Source organism: Paramormyrops kingsleyae, chromosome 7 (assembly GCF_048594095.1).
Source record: "Paramormyrops kingsleyae isolate MSU_618 chromosome 7, PKINGS_0.4, whole genome shotgun sequence".
Taxonomy (NCBI): Eukaryota; Metazoa; Chordata; class Actinopteri; order Osteoglossiformes; family Mormyridae; genus Paramormyrops; species Paramormyrops kingsleyae.
Window position 1 is genome coordinate 29,709,346 of NC_132803.1, and position 16,035 is coordinate 29,725,380.

A 16,035-nucleotide genomic window follows, 5' to 3' on the forward strand; every position below is an offset into this window, starting at 1 on the left:
TCCTCCAGGATGGGTAGCTGGAAGATGGATGGATCCGGCAAATTCAAGAAGAACAGCTGGAAGAATTATTAATGTAATTTATTTCATATTTCATTATTTATTTCGCATATTTCGCACGATATTCTTGGTTCCCCGCAATAATTCCCACAAACCCTCCCTCAGTGGAGAGCAATGACTGACTGTATGTCATGCCCCCCCGGCCCCTTCCACACACACACATACTGGCGCGCGCGCGCACATCGCGCACAAACACACGCTCAGGCACGCCCCTTTAAACGCACACTACACCCGCTGGAAATACAGTACGCGAGGAGATCGGATAGTAAATCCTATGCGTTTGGTGCAGGAGACGCGCTGTGCAACCCGCTGAACGAGGAGACATGATTGACCGATAAGAAGGATTACCTTTGTTATTTTTCCATCTAAAATGGTCAATCAGAATAACTGGGAAGCACAGCGTCGAAATACGATTGATTGAAAATGGGAACATGTGCGATCGGATTATGCAACGCGATGGTAAGATTTACTTTTATAGTGTCATCGTTGCATTTCATTGTAGATGCATGTCTGCTAAATTTAAATATATAGATTCATAGATGCATTTCTGGTAAATGTAAATATATATAGAATATATCAATTATAATAATAATAATATTGTCTTTGGGCAACATGTAAGCATCCTGGGCGTGCTCGAATGACCTCCCCTGCTTTGAAAAGTCAAATATGAAAATATGGTCGGACCATTGTCATTTTGTATGGATGGATGAATGTATTTTGTAGGTTTCATTTCAATCGATTTCTGACATTTAGCGTTGAGTAAACTGGGTGCCGGTACACAGACTCATTGGAAACAGCAGTGCTGTGTTTGATTCCTTGCATTATTGTTTCATTCAATTCAATTAACTGAATTGCACGTATTGGCTATTGGAATCGTCGACGCGAAACGTTGCTGAATTTCCCGTACTGTATGTGGAATGCCGTTTGCTTAATCGTCCTCACGTCGCCATTAAATGGATCTGAGTGATGTTTTAGGGACGTTGTGAGATTATAGATTCCCATTTCCCAAATCCATCAGATTCCCTTAGCCGCACAATGTCAATTAAAAAAAATGCTTAGGCCTAATTAAAATTGAAATGGTACTATAAATAATAATAATTACGCTGCATGTACGGAACGTGGTGAGAAAATGAAATACTCGTAAACTTGCGAGGCTCCTAGTTAATACTGAATGACAAATACACTGTATAGTAGTGAGACTTAGAACGCTTTGGTTGATACGCTTGTGGTCAGATGAATATATGAAACGGAATGATTTCATCCAGCCTACTATTTTTTTTGCAATGCATTACGCAATATATGGTATAAATAATATTACAACAAATGAAAAAACAACATATTTCTTGAATAAAAATGCAATATGGCTGTAGATCTGTTTTATCTGTGTTTAATGTTTAGAAATGATTGATTTTAATGTTCGACTTCAAATTCTGATGCTGCTAATTATCACAGCAGGTCCAGATGGAAAGAGATTAAATGAAGAAGCAGTCACGCTGCAATGACTCGCTGCTGTGATGCCTGTAATATCTTCCTCCGTAAAGTAACGCTATGCAACAGCACCTCCGTGTCCGGACGTCCAGAGCCGCGCTTACCTGCCCCTTAACCATTTCCTGGACGCCTTACACTGCAGAGAATTTATAAAGTGCAGTGGTCTTCCTAGGATTAGATTAGATTAGATTAAATGAAATAGGTTCAGTGCATTTATTTTTGAACAAGGACTGGCAACCTTCTGGCAGCGAGTTTCCAGTATAATCTGTTCATTATCATATTCCTGCACGTTCTCGGATGTTTCCGTGTTCCTACAGGATGTAGTGATATAGTCATTATTACGAATTGTTTATTTATTTATTTTTAATTAATAACTAACATTGTCGGCAAAATTAACTGTTTTTTTTTTTTGTTCGAGGAGGAGGTGATGCGGTGTAAACTGTAGGCTTCCGATTTAAATCGGTTCATATTATAGGATGTGATCCAGTTCTGTAACGTACATATAACCTGAATTGCAACAGTTTAAAAAAAATGAAAATACAAACATTATCTAGCCTATATGTGATTTGTAATGCTGTAAACCATCCAAAAGTCACTTTGGATAAACCCGTCTACTAAGCAAATCCGTACGTAACGTGGTGGCTTGGTCCACAGGCAAAAGGATGTCCTTGGCCTAGAAGGGGCTGTATATTAAACGTGCTATTTTAAAAACTGAAGAACTAAAATTTATTATAAAAACTATGTTCGCTGAGACGTCCTCATCGTTTGTACTCCTAATAATCGATCTGCTTCCGTCTTTCATGGAGACGGGCGAATTTTATTCGCCGATTAGCGCCGTATCCCAATGACACAAAATGACACACGCATACACACTCACACGTGTGCAGTGGTTTAAATGGATTATAGTAGAAAAGGGGAATTAAATGGAAGAATCGTCAGTGTAACGAGGACACCAACTTTTCCATTCAAATAAGCAGAACACGGTGTGCTTAGATGAGCGCTGCGAACATGGATCAAATGCTGAGAGGTATTTTTGCCTGGTTATTTGGCTTTTAAATTCAAAATTATAGAGTGTGTGTTCTCACTTTATACTTTCTAAAGCCCTATATTTTTATATACAGACCTGTGTGGAACAGTGTACGTCCACATGGTGGGAACAGGGACGCAGTCTGCGATAGATCCCCTTTGGCCCAGACCTGGCGGCCTGGTTAATGAGGTTAGATGCTTCAGCTGGTGTAGCTGTCGGCTGCTGGGGGTGCCCATTCTGCCAGGTTCATCGTGCTCTCCAGTCTGGCTTCCTCTGCCAGATGTCAAGGGGCACTTCAGTGGCATCTGGTCCTCTGTGTGGACTGGCTGTCCAGCACGAGTAGAACACGTTACGATTTGGAATCTCCCTTTGAGTACGCCAGCATCAATATAAACATATTATACAGGGCTGATCCATGGAATATAGAATACTTTGGATTATATTTTATTTCATAGAAGATTTAATCCAAAGTGAAACACATTTTTTGAGAAATCAGCCAGGATCAGCAAGTCCTTGGAGTAACTGGGGTGCCAACTGCAGACCTTGGGATCTGAACCGACAACCTGCAGTGCCACACCCCACCCCCATTATTTTATTTTGTTGACATATTCAAAGACGTCTGTCTTAATGCTGGAGGTTTACACTGTTTTACATTTATGCTTCTTTTTAAGGACTGTGAAGTGAATTTAAGTTCATTAAATACCATGCATCAATCTTCCAAATTCTTATACATCCAAAATACGGGTAATGTCTGCCTTGATTTTCGTTTGAAACATATGATGTTTACTCCATGCTTTAAAAAGATCCAGGCTAGCTATGTATTCAAACTACACCGGTGTGAATTTTAAAAAGGACAACTTGATGTGATTTTGGTATGAAACAGCTGAAATATTTGGTTAAGAGGACGCCGCGTGCCTCAGTCAGCAGATAGCACACCGGGTCATCGTCTTGATTGTCAGACGTTTGCATATCATTTATAGCATCAAACTCAAAGCTAACACATCACAAGGTTGTGTTTAACCCTAAACCATCTAGATGAGAGCACTTTAAGATGTAAATTAAACCCCCATCAAACGGTAACATGTTCAGGACACGGTTAATCTGAAATTTTGCTTTTCATTATCTCATAATTTCAGGGCCATTTGAGCACTATTTAATGACATTTTCTAGGGGTGACTCAATGTATACAAATCTTGGTAGGAGGACCATTCTATTAGCTTGAAAGCAAGATGAAATTAGATAAGAAGCAGGGAGTTAGGCCATCTAGGCTGAGTTTTAACATGTTTCCCTTCTTTTGGGTGATGACAGAACATTATGTAGTTAGGAGTTCAAATGAACATGGCTTTGATGAGAATAATGAGGTGCAAGAGTCACTCAAAAGGTTTGAGATGCCAGGTCGGTGTGCAGCCTGTCACCATGATGTCACCTTTTGGTGTCAAACCTGGCATGTGATAGTCCAGATTGGGTCCTAATTTAGGATTTTGATTGTCTATTCCCGATTCACGATTTCCTTGCTCTGTTAGCTCAGGGGTGCAGTTTCACATTTTTCCCCAAAGAGAAGAACATCCGTATTCTACATATTTTGTCAGTTGCAATAAAGATCTGGGAGAGAAAATGTGATACACAGAAATGCAAATGGAAGCAAAGTTTGAAGACCCTCCCCCCTTTGGGACATGGTGCATCCCACCCCCAGAATCCAGTAAGCCGGTGCAAACAGGAAACACTGGGATAGACAGAGGCTACAGTTTCCAGGGCATCATGGGAAATGACAAATCGGGACACAATTCTTGAGTCTTCCAGGCTCGCTGTGGGTGGGGGTGAGGGATGTGGGGATTTTACTGTTGCTGTGGTTTTACAGACCGGTTTTGAGCCCCTCCCCCGTCACGATTCTGGTTCCTGTCAGCAACAATGTATTCAAACTGATAATGCCCCTCAGCCTCCATGTAAAATCAATTGCTATAATTTGCCAAGTTTGGCTGTATTTACTGTATCCATTCTGTCCTAAAGATGCCATATTCCTAATTGCATCTCTTTTTAAAGCTGGAGTATTTTTATTAACATAATTAATTACCTTGCTTGAGGATATTATAATATACAGTCCCACCTGGGACTTCAGCCAGCAAACCAGTGCAGTTCTGTGACCTGTGGTTTACCTGCCGTCATAAGGAATACCGTAGTGGCATTAATGGAAAGCAGTGGAGCCAAGCCTGTTCGCCTTTCTTGGCTTCTCTGTTTCGTGCCTGCCATTTTTACATAGCTCACCATGATTTGTGAGAGAGATAGTTGCAGCCTCTAGTTGGCTTTCATTGCAGGGTTGCCGTCTCTCAGGGTCTATCAGGGTCTATACCAAGACTTGTCTTTCTGCTAAACCTGTTTTTATTTTGTCTCTCACAAATTTCACCCAAACCGCGTGAAGCCGGTTCAGTGGAGCCCTGGTTTGAGCCCGGGTTCAAAGTGTGAGTACTAGCATTAGATAGCCTTGTGAAACGGGCGTGGGCGTGCTTCTGAAGGTCATTTAGAGGAAATACGGCAAGGATTTAGAGAAGATTAAAAGCTCCTATTTTCTGTATGAAAATTCTCCAACAGGCTTTTCATTATAATATCAGCCATAGTCTGGGGCCAGCTGGAGAGGGGATCTCTTGTCCCTCAGCTAGATAGGCAAGGAGCCCTGGATGAGCTTGCAAAAGTGGCTCTGTCAAGCCCTGTTAGTCACTCCCATGTTTTATTAATATGGAATAACTCAAGCTAAAACTGCGGGCCAGAAACATTGGAAAATATATCTAAATTCAGTTTTTCTGTACACCGCTAGCCTGTGGAACAGTCCTCTGCTCGCACTCGCTTGTGATTCTTGTACACTCCTGCTGCTTGATATTCAACAAATACTCTTTCGGGAGACAAACGTGTGGCTGGGTGTGTGTGCGTGCATGCCGGCGATTTCTGGAGCCTGTTGTGAGCTGCGAAAAATTAAACGATTATATGGAACACGGTAACAGAGCAAATGCCTCTTCTGCATGCCTCTTTGACGTTCAGTCCTTATGACAGAAAGAGGTTACCCGGCTCGGCTCTGCAGCCCCTCCATTGGACAAAACCGCGGCACTGCGTAACAGCTGCAACAGGAGACCATCCTTCTTTTTAAAACTGATTAGTGCCACTGGCAGCCCTGTAGAATGTGCAAGAAAACACTTGGATCAGGCTGGAGGGGCACCTCGCCTCCAGCAAGACCATTTTTCACCCTGAGAAAGTGTTTATGGGTCCAGTGTGCGTTAAATGAATGCTGATTGCGGTTAGAGTAGGATTATTTGCTTAGTTGCCTATTGATGGTCACCATCAATCTGTGAATCCCTACTTGTTTCTGGCATTGATTATTCATGGCTTGCAACCATATGATCCTGTAGTGCTGGTTTTACATTTTATAAATTACACGGTGTGTAATTTTTAAATAACCTTATTCAGGCATGTGCGGGGGGGCTGGACGTGCCGGAGCACCTTAAAACACTCAGATGCTTCTTTATTTGCCACTTGTACAAGTACATTGGAATGCTTCTCTTTGCTGACCCCATCATGCTCTCCATAGCTTGGGGGTCACAGTGTAGGGTCAGCCAACATGTGGCACCCCTGGAGTTGGGGACTAAGGGCTTTGCTCCAAGGCCCACAGACATGTGATTGTTCTGCTGAGGTCAAGGCTCGATCGCGGGCACAGAGACTTACCGCAGTGAGCCACTCACTGCGCCCAGCCTCTTATGCCTGAACTATTTAAGGTCCCTCCCTTTAAAGGCTGATTTATACTTCTGCAAAGAATCTGCGTTGTAGATAGTCACGTGGCTTTGTGCCCTACGCTGTACCCTGATGCCTGTAGTTTCATTTCTGGGAAGGTGCTATGGCGTAGGGTACAGAGTACAGTACTGTATATGACTACGCAGCGATCTACGGCATAGATTATGTACTGAAGTATAAATCAGCCTTATAGCTATGGAGTATCCCTTTAATGTGTCAAAGGCTTTGAGCACCTGTCCCTCAAAAAGTCTCTGTCCAATACCTAGTGTAATTAGATTTCAGTATTGCATGCTACAGAATGTGACCAGATTGATCCCACCGGTATTCATTTGTGGAGTTTCAGGTCCCGCTTTTTACGAGACTGTGTTCATAATAGATTGCTGTGATACTGTAGATTTGATGGTCTTGCTTATTCCCTCTACCCACTATCCCTGATCATAGAGTGTGTGAGGTAAGGATCCCATTCCCTCCCCCCAGCTGGACAGGAGTGGAAACGCGCTGTCAGGCTGGGGTTCGCCTTCTCTCTGCCTGCTGCGCCACTCTTGGTTTCAGGGCCATTTCCCCTGCGGCTTGCACTCCGGATTAACCTTCCATCCGGCGAAGGCGGCGTTCCCCTGTTACATCACAGCCCCCCACGGCCAAGGGCATTGTTCGCCTGGGGAGGCAGGGCAGCGGGTACGAGGTGGGGGAGGGGAACTGTCCAGTGTTCCATGTTACAAAGGCACACAAGGCATCCATTTAAACCACTGCCCCCCCCCCCCCCCCCCGATAGTTCAGCATATCATAAGTTCTTTTGTTTCATCTCGTTTTTGAGTGTATTTCAGATTTCTTAAGGCAGTTGTCTCAAATAAAAGAAGGCCTGTTCTCTGTTTTTCATAAAAGCGGCGCTCGGGAAAACAGTTTGTCATTATCAGTTATGGTTCTGTGACCTGCGTACCAGTAATAGAACCAGCACAGTTATTATGGTACCTAAAAAGAACTGTATAGAATGACCATGAATACTGGGCTAATGATATTATACTGCATAATCAATGGAGTAATAGATAGACACTTAGGACTGACATCACATGTGAACCAAATGAATTCGGAGCTTTGTTTTTTGGATGTGGATTTATGTGCCTGCGCTTGTTACTGTGTGTGTAACCTCTGGCTGCCTCTGTGTAGAGCACTGCCAGGTCAGGCACAGGTCATCACTGTGAAACTCTGAATTATTCAAAAGCAACAGCCCCAGGTTTCACCCAGGGGCAGGTTTCACAGGGTTAGAGGAAGATGAGCACCTGATCCTAAGTGCCTCAAAGATGCCGTCACTGAGATAAGGAGGAAAGTACTTCCCTCGACTGAGGGTGCCTTGGATGTAGCTCTTTCTCGTAATAGAAATTATTACGTTATTGAAAGATGGTCATTTATTTGTGTTTATTCATGCTTGGCACATTGTAAAAGGGAAAGGATCCATGTGGGTCATTTATAAACTCACAATACTGTTACGAGGTTTAGTGGCCTAGAAGATGCTTTTTTCGGGTTAAGTGATTCATAGTTTGACACTGTCATACACAGCTGTTTTTTTCTGATACAGTTGAAGTGCAAATAGAAGATTAAGTGCTGTAATTTCTTTACACTCATGTACACTCCTTTTATCGCCGAGCAATTTAGACAGTGACCTGGGCTGACATGAGCTCGTGTTTTTTTTTTGCCAGACACAGTTTGCGTATTTCTCCCCCGCTGAAAAAAATTCTATGAAGCTCTAATCGACATTTAGATTTGGGGGGGTCAAAGAATAGTGCGGTTTTCTGCAGTAGCAGTTTTGGGATTAAGGTTGAGGATGGAGTCTGCGCTCCCCCCCTCCCCCCCTGGTGTCACGGTGAAACGTAAAGTGTGAGTGGCACCGTGTACAGGCGCTGTTTGGGGGGGTGGCTTGCACTCCTTATTTGCTCCAACCTGAGGTGCCATTAATAAGGTGCTACATTCAAAAATTGTTATTTGCCCAAAGCACATGGAGAAGAAATGACCTTCTCCGCCTCGATGGTGTCTGAAGTAGGCGTGGCTTTCCAGTTTATGTGATGTCGAGGCTGCGGTGGTGTGGAATATGGCTGGCAGAAGGTCTCTGGTGAAAGACGATACGTTCCTCCCTCGGCGTGGGATTCCTTTGGTCCAGAGGCTGGAACCGAGGGTGTCTGCAGTGCAGAGAAGCAGGCCGCTGAGCAGCTGAATGCACACATTTACAGGCCTGACATCACACAGGCTCCACTGAGGGCAAACAGGGGAGTGATCCTGTGTGATTTCTTAGCGCCTGCCATCACCAGCGTGCTGTTTTAACAGACCATTCAATCTGAGCTGTTTGCTCAGTGGATCATACCGCTGCCAAATAGCCACTTTACCACTGTCCAACATTGTACAGCAACGGTGAAGACATCACCTTGCCCAAGGGCACAGAGGTCGTGTCTCTCTTGGAGTTCAAACCTCAAGCCCCGTGACCTGCTTCCTGAACACCCAAACGTAGATAATGGCTGCGCATGTCCCTCCAGATTTGTTAAGATTAACAACCTCAATGCATGGAATTACAGCCTGTGAGATTTTCATTGATGATTTTAGACTTCAGTTTAAGAACTAGTGAATGTGTACTGGATTCAGAGTATGTCACAGAGAATTTTAGAACTTTACGCTTCTGTTCAAAGACACTTTTGGCTGTTTCAGTGGTCAGATAGTTCTTGTTTAACTTACACTGCATCAGAGGATTTTTCAACAATTTCGAGCTATTGCAGTTGCAAAGTTTTTCTGTTGTAAACAAAGGCGTGAGGCCGACAGACCTATTCTTAACTGAGCACCCCCTGTTTGTGAGCAGTGCATCTGAAATGGCGTGTGCTATGTTTTAGTGTCACACCTCTTTGAGTAATTGAGGTCAGGTAATTTGTTATAATGGGGACGGCCGCACATTGTGAAACTGGAAAAGAAATAAAGCTACAGGACATTTTGTACAAGGCCTTGGTACAGTTTGGTGTTCATTACTCGTTTGATTCTATTTGTACTTAAAGATATTCCTGCATGAAAAGTTATTAAAAGATGTTCTTGCATGTGATTATGAAGTCCAATTCTCATTCCATCCACCACTTTCATGTTAATTTCATAAGAATGAATACAGCTGCTTCAACTCCAGAGGCGGATATTTTTCTTAAATTGTAAGTCAGTTTAGTTAGTATATGTACAGCACTCACTCATTATGATCTAAAACTTATTTGAAATGATCAAAAACTGAGATCATTCACTTGTCTGTAAGTTTTTGTACTTTTACATGTCGCTGTAAAAACTGTGTTTTAATTTCTAAAAAGTGAAATTTAAAACTTCTTGTGCAATTATATATGATGAAAAACAAAAAGTCAGTTTCACTAATTGACATGTACTTCTTCTCTTTTTGAATAGAGGACCCTAAACTTAAAACCATTTTGATGGGGGAAACAAGAAGAGTCCCTTAAGATGACACGCACGGACAGACCTGATATATTGGTATCGACTGTGTACGCAGATATAGACGTGAACCCCACCTGCGTGGACCTGAAGATATCCCCTCCCCCCGCACAATGTGATTACCGGATTCGGAACACAACGGAGGACAAACTGGAGAAGAACAACAAAAGGTTCTGCCGTAGCTTTGACTTCATTGAGTCATTGGACGACCCCGAGACCCTCACTTCCTCCATGGAGTACCCATACAGGAGGACTGACAGACATGTTGTGCACCAGGATATTCCTTGGAATGCTCTGGGCCAGCAAGGGCACCTCCGGTTCTCCTCGCCGGACTTGTTCAACACCAGGCTGCCAGCTCAGCTGGTTGGCTCGGAAAATATTGGAGAGCCGGCGGCTTGGTCCAATGACAACCGCAGAGCTCGGTCAAAGAGTGCCCCCCGAGTTAAGACCACCCTTACCCCCGTGCACTTTGAGGCATCCCCACCCATGGCACGGAGGGGGAGGGAGGTCCATCGGGGCAGCCAGGACCCTACCAGGAGGTCTGAGCTATCACCTCGCCGGGAGACCTCCAGCACTACCAACCGAGCCTTCGTGAACGAGGTGCATCCCATAAAGCTGCAGCCGCAGGGCAGTGATGCGAGGCGCTACTCTCCACTTTACATCCCTGACCGCTTCGAGGAGAGTAGGCCCGCCACAAGTCCTCATGTCCGGTGTCGTGTAGACATCAAGCCAGATGAGGCCGTTCTGCAGCACACTGCATGGAAGTCCATGCCCCGATCCGAAGTGCCCTGGCAGCGCTACTCCAGTGGAGGGAGCCGCAGCTTGACTGTGCCACGCCAAGTCCCCAGCTCCAGGACACCAACACCAACAGATTCCCTAAGTGGGGAATACCGGTATCCATACCTTTATTCTAACTACTTACCAAACAACTATATTCAGCCTTTTGAGGTTGCGATGCAGAGGATGCCTTCGCCCACAGAGTCAAGGGGATACTTTGGGAGAGAACGCAGGGCTCACTCAAGTCCTAACGTGCCAGCCAGATTCTATTATGCAGATGATCCAGGAATATACACCCCAAGGACTTACTACCAGGAGGATCCATATGGTATCCCAAGCCAAAACTATATGTCCAAGGTCCAGTATGTGCAGAATCCAAGGATGGTTCATACAGTACCTTCTCGGCCTTATTACACAGACATGGATCCTTACCCATACCCGTTATCGCCTGTTTATCCCAAAAATTACTCCCCAAATGATTTGGGGCCAGATTTTATCCAGACATCTCCATCTCAATCATACTATGAGGACGATCCAAAATCCTACTCAATTCAAACTACTCCATCCAAGATTTTCTATGCAAACGAGTCCTTCATGTCCTCACCAGAACATCACATTCTGTCTCGAGGATATCAAACAGAAGGTCGCCGGCGGCCACGGCTGTCCCAGCCTTCTGATGACTGGTATGACTCGAACATATCCAGCTATGCCACTTTCCACCCTTCAGCTCATACCCCGCAATACACTTCACCAAAAACAAGGCAAGACCCAATGCTAACACCCTGGTATGGTGACTCCTATGTGGAGCCAGCTCGACTAGGAGCAGACACCCGACTGTACTCCAAGTCCTGGGACAATATTCTCAATCCTCGCATTGAGAGGGAGCATCCAGTCCATCGTGGTCGAAGCTATGAGAACCTTTTGTACCACGATAAACGTACCTTATCCCCAGATGACAGACGCCAGCCAGTGGTGGTCAATCTTTCGAGTTCACCCCGGCGATATGCAGCTTTGTCCCTCTCTGAAAACTCTTTGACTGACAGGAGCCCATCAGATGGTGGGAGGAGTACCATGAGTAAGTTCTGGTTTGTTACCCCAGAGATTACCATCACAGATAATGACCTCCGCGCAAGCAACCTCAACAAAACAGAAGTACGCTCTGCTAGCTGGGATGTACTAGACTCGGGTACAAGTATATCTCCAGAAGCATCTAAACATGAATCGATGTCATGCTCGGTAGAATCTACAAAAGGAAAAATTCACAACAGCTCCTCACTGCAGCAAAGTCTGGAACAGCTTGATGAGCTTTTAGCAGATCTTGTCATTGACTATAAACCACCAGTGAGCAGGAGGCCCAGTGAGGACCTGCTAGACCAACTGAAAAAGCTTATCAATGATGATGAAACAAAGGAAGATTCATCAAAGGAAGGTTCTAAGGAGTCAGAGGATTCCACCTTACTCAATAAAGAACCCACTTTGGCAAAGATGACCTCAGATGTCATAAAAGACATCGATGGCAGCTCTGACCAGCTACAGAGAAGCACAGAGGAGTTTTCACCTGAGCATAGCCCTGATGAGGATGGTACCATGACATGCTCTAACAATAAGTGCCAGCGAACAGACACATTGTTTAATGCCTGCCTCTACTTCAAGTCCTGTCACAGCTGCTATACCTACTACTGCTCACGGAACTGTCGCAGAGAGGACTGGGACATGCACAAAGAGTGTTGCTTGTATGGTCGCATCACCAGCGTGTGCAGGAATGTCCTTAAGTACTGCCGGGAAACAGGGGAGGTTCACAAAGCCTTCTCGCGCATTGCCAAAGTAGGCTATCTCTCCCGCGGAAGGGGCATCCTTTTCCTGGGCTTCCCCAACCCAGGCTCATCTAAAAACTTTCTGAAGTTCGGCCTCGAGAGCCTCCTTATGTCCCCCACCTACTTGTCCCTCAGAGAGCTGGACAGTTTCAAGGAAAACTTAGGTGAATATTGCAAGGAACTACAGTCAGTTGGCAATGAGTATGACCCCTGCGAATGTTTCCTCCTCAATGTGTCCATCGCTGTCGGCGACCAAGTGCCTGATGGGCCCTCACCCAGAGTACAAGCCCCAGCTGTCAGGAAGTATGCTAAGGTGGCTCTGGCCTCTTGCAGCCCAGAGAAGACCAGGAATGTGTCCAGGAAGGAAAATGACATGGAGACTCTCATTCTAACTCCACCACCTGGGACCACAGATATTGATAAGGAAGGGGAGGAGGGGCAGAAAGCCCGCGAGATATGCTTCATCAATATCCAGCGTGAGCTCAGGACCAGGGGAGTGTTTTTGCGACACGAGTACCCAGATGTCTACCAGCAGCTCTGTGAGTTTGTGGAGAGCAACAAGAGGTTCACGCCGACCACCATCTATCCTATTGACAAGAGGACTGGCAAGCAGTTCATGTGCATGATCATGGCTGCATCTGAACCAAGAACTTTGGACTGGCTTGGCACTCCCAATCTCCTAGACGACATCATATAGCTGAGTTTGTCTTTCATATGATGTATGTATAGAAATAGATATATATTGGTATACAAATATATACAATATCAAGCCTATTTATTATAAATGTTCGCAGACATATTTTACTATTAAAAAAGAGATCTTGAAGTTTTTAGTTGCCAGTAGTATTCACAATGGGAACTTATTGCCTGAGTTGTGGAATGAGTGTGGTGTACAGCATTGTATTAGATTTCCACTGTAATGGGTACATGGTGCACTATATTGTAATTTATCTGGTATTTGTTTGATTGGTAATCAGCCTAGTCTTTTCCTAGTCTTCTCAGTATTTCACATTGCATTTCTTGTGTTGTGATAGATTATCCATTATATTTTGGGCGGCACAGTTTTCGGTGTTAGCCATTGATGATTCTGAGTCTAACCAAATAATTTCAATTTGGCGGTGCATTTTTTTATTAAGCTGAAGAAAACATTGACTATTTGAAAGGGAGAAATATATTCTGACATTCACGCTGGCTGATCCATTCCTTATACGGTCAGTGTGCTTAGCCTGTCTTTTCCAAGCTGAAAAATCAATCAGAATAATTAAAAGCTACGTTCTATGTAACATTCAAATGCAATTGATTTTTTATTTGAGTTAAGGAGCATGACATGAAAGCTATTGGCCTGTCTAATCTGAGTTGAAATCTTTAAATCCATAAATAAACCTGTGAAAAGGGAAATATTTCATCAGAATAAATTATACTTTTGGGTTCCTCCATTTTTCCAATGTTAAGAACTGATAAACACAACTGAAAGAAAGCTTTACTACTCAGACTTTTCTTTTTAATTCTGGTAAATATAAGTGGGCATAGGTATTATTATGATACAGTATTTGTATCAATATAATCTTAATGGATTATAAACATATTTCGAATATCTTGTACATGAAGAATTTATTTCAAATGAACTCTTGTTATCTTTAAATGTTCAGCATTTGCATATGACTTTAAGACAGCACAAAATTTTTTCAAATACTTGCACTTCTGTTGGCTTATCTTAAATCCCATCTAGACTGGCCTCATAAAGCTTAGTCACAATAAGTGAAAAATGTGTTATTTAGTTTCAAAACATCCAGACGTACTGTCACATGATTTTTAAGCCACATTGCTTGCCACTAAATGTAAGCTCAGATGATATGTTGACAGCTTTTTCTCACCAGTGGAGAGGTGGTACTTCTTTGAGAAACTTCTAGCTGAATTAAACCCAATGATTCAACTAAAGTAAAGGAGGCCAGAAGGGAATATTTCTCACTTGAACTAGGAGATATCTTTTTTTTATTAGCATTAAAAACACTGTGAATTCTAAGGCAAGTACCACTTGCCAACAGAAGTGTTAAACATTGTCATTAAACAGCCGAGCATATTCTGCCGTTCACATAAATACATTCTATCTGCTCCATTTTGCCCCCACAGTCGAAAGACGTGCAGTTTAGCTGAACTGGGGGGTATATGGATGGATGAGTGATATTAACTTCGGCCCTTTATACACATTATTGAGTCAACATTGTTGACCAAATTTATCTCCTGGCATACTAATGTAACTGCTAAATAATTGAGATTTATATGTCTATAGCACTGTGGTCAGTGCTTGATACACATAATGCTTTTTATCATTGCTAATATGTGCTGTAATGAAATATATACTAATATTGACTGTGTTGAAGCTGCCCACATCTCGAACAAAATGACATTTACTGAGATAATGATGCCTAATATGATACTCTCCTGTCATTCAGGGTGGATGCTAATTTCCTTACAATGTAATTATGTTTCTTCAACCTATTGATCTAAAAAGTAATTAAAGAATCATAGTAAATGAAACGTGCCATGCTACTATATTCTTTCATAATAATACTCCGATGCATTTAAACCTTTAACTAAAACATTACAGCAATCAGATATAATTATAATAATACAATTTTTTTTCATAAATTCTTAGACTTCTTAAAATTTTGGACACCTGAAAAGAGAGTGTTGTAGAGCAGTGGTTCACAAGGGTTTTTTAGTATCAGGACCCACAATATTCCTCAGCCATTAAGTCGTGGCCCCAAGTCTTTTGTTATATATTTATATATTTAGTTACTCCACCTGGCGAGGGAGAACTCACGGTAAAACAAACAAAAAAATATTTCTAGATAAGGGCTGACAAAAGTCTGACATTACAAAATATTTTTTTTAGCCACATAATCCATGATGCAGTGAAAATGGTACCGTGACCCACTTTGGGGTCATGACCCCCCAGTTGAGAACCACTGTTCTAGAATCATCTTCAAGAAATGCCATGTGACACTGTAGTTTTAGCACAACATGCACTATGGCACTGTCTTACACCAGAAGTCAACCATGCATATCACTCTATTTACTCTCCCCAGTTTAGATTCTTGATTTGAGCGCATTTGAGGGCAAAACCCTACATATCAAACATCCACTCCACCACCTCCCACCATAATCTGCAGCTCAGGCTCTTGAGCACAGGTTCATATGTTTGAGAATTGTCACTGCTGTGTGCGTGATCCCAGAACTCAATAACACAAACCTAAATGCTTTGTGGGTCAGTATAGTCACTGTACGATGCAATGGTAGGAGAGGATGGTTTTACTTAATGCATGGTAGTTTTGCCATTTTATCCCAATGATGTGCTTTCTGGTGATGTATATTGAAAAACCTGCTTGTAAAATAAATTTTCTAATCCTACAAGTAGCTTTTTGGTTTAGAATACTATATATATCATCTTCTTGACTACTGCAGTCTGGTGTTTTTGTTTGAACTGTTACCTTAGTTTCTCAAATACGGAAACCTCTCAGTGTAAAAGGTCTGTAAGTTTCTGATGCTCTGTATCTTTACTTTTTTAAAAATAACATCCTTTGTTTGACTGCTGACTATTTATAACCTACATTTAATAAATCAAACAGAAAGGTAAAA

General features: G+C 42.9%; 1 protein-coding gene across 1 annotated transcript; it reads left to right on the forward strand.

The window, feature by feature from the left end:
• Positions 1–282: 282 nt before the first annotated feature.
• LOC111835354 (apical junction component 1 homolog) lies at positions 283–16,035 on the forward strand. Its single transcript, XM_072714746.1, has 2 exons — positions 283–516; positions 9,761–16,035. The coding sequence occupies exon 2, from the start codon at positions 9,815–9,817 to the stop codon at positions 13,091–13,093; it is 3,279 nt and encodes a 1,092-aa protein (XP_072570847.1). The 5' UTR covers positions 283–516; positions 9,761–9,814; the 3' UTR covers positions 13,094–16,035.

Bases quoted from the DNA above. Each gene is read 5' to 3' on its own strand.
- LOC111835354 (XM_072714746.1), top strand. From the start codon at position 9,815: ATGACACGCACGGACAGACCTGATATATTGGTATCGACTGTGTACGCA.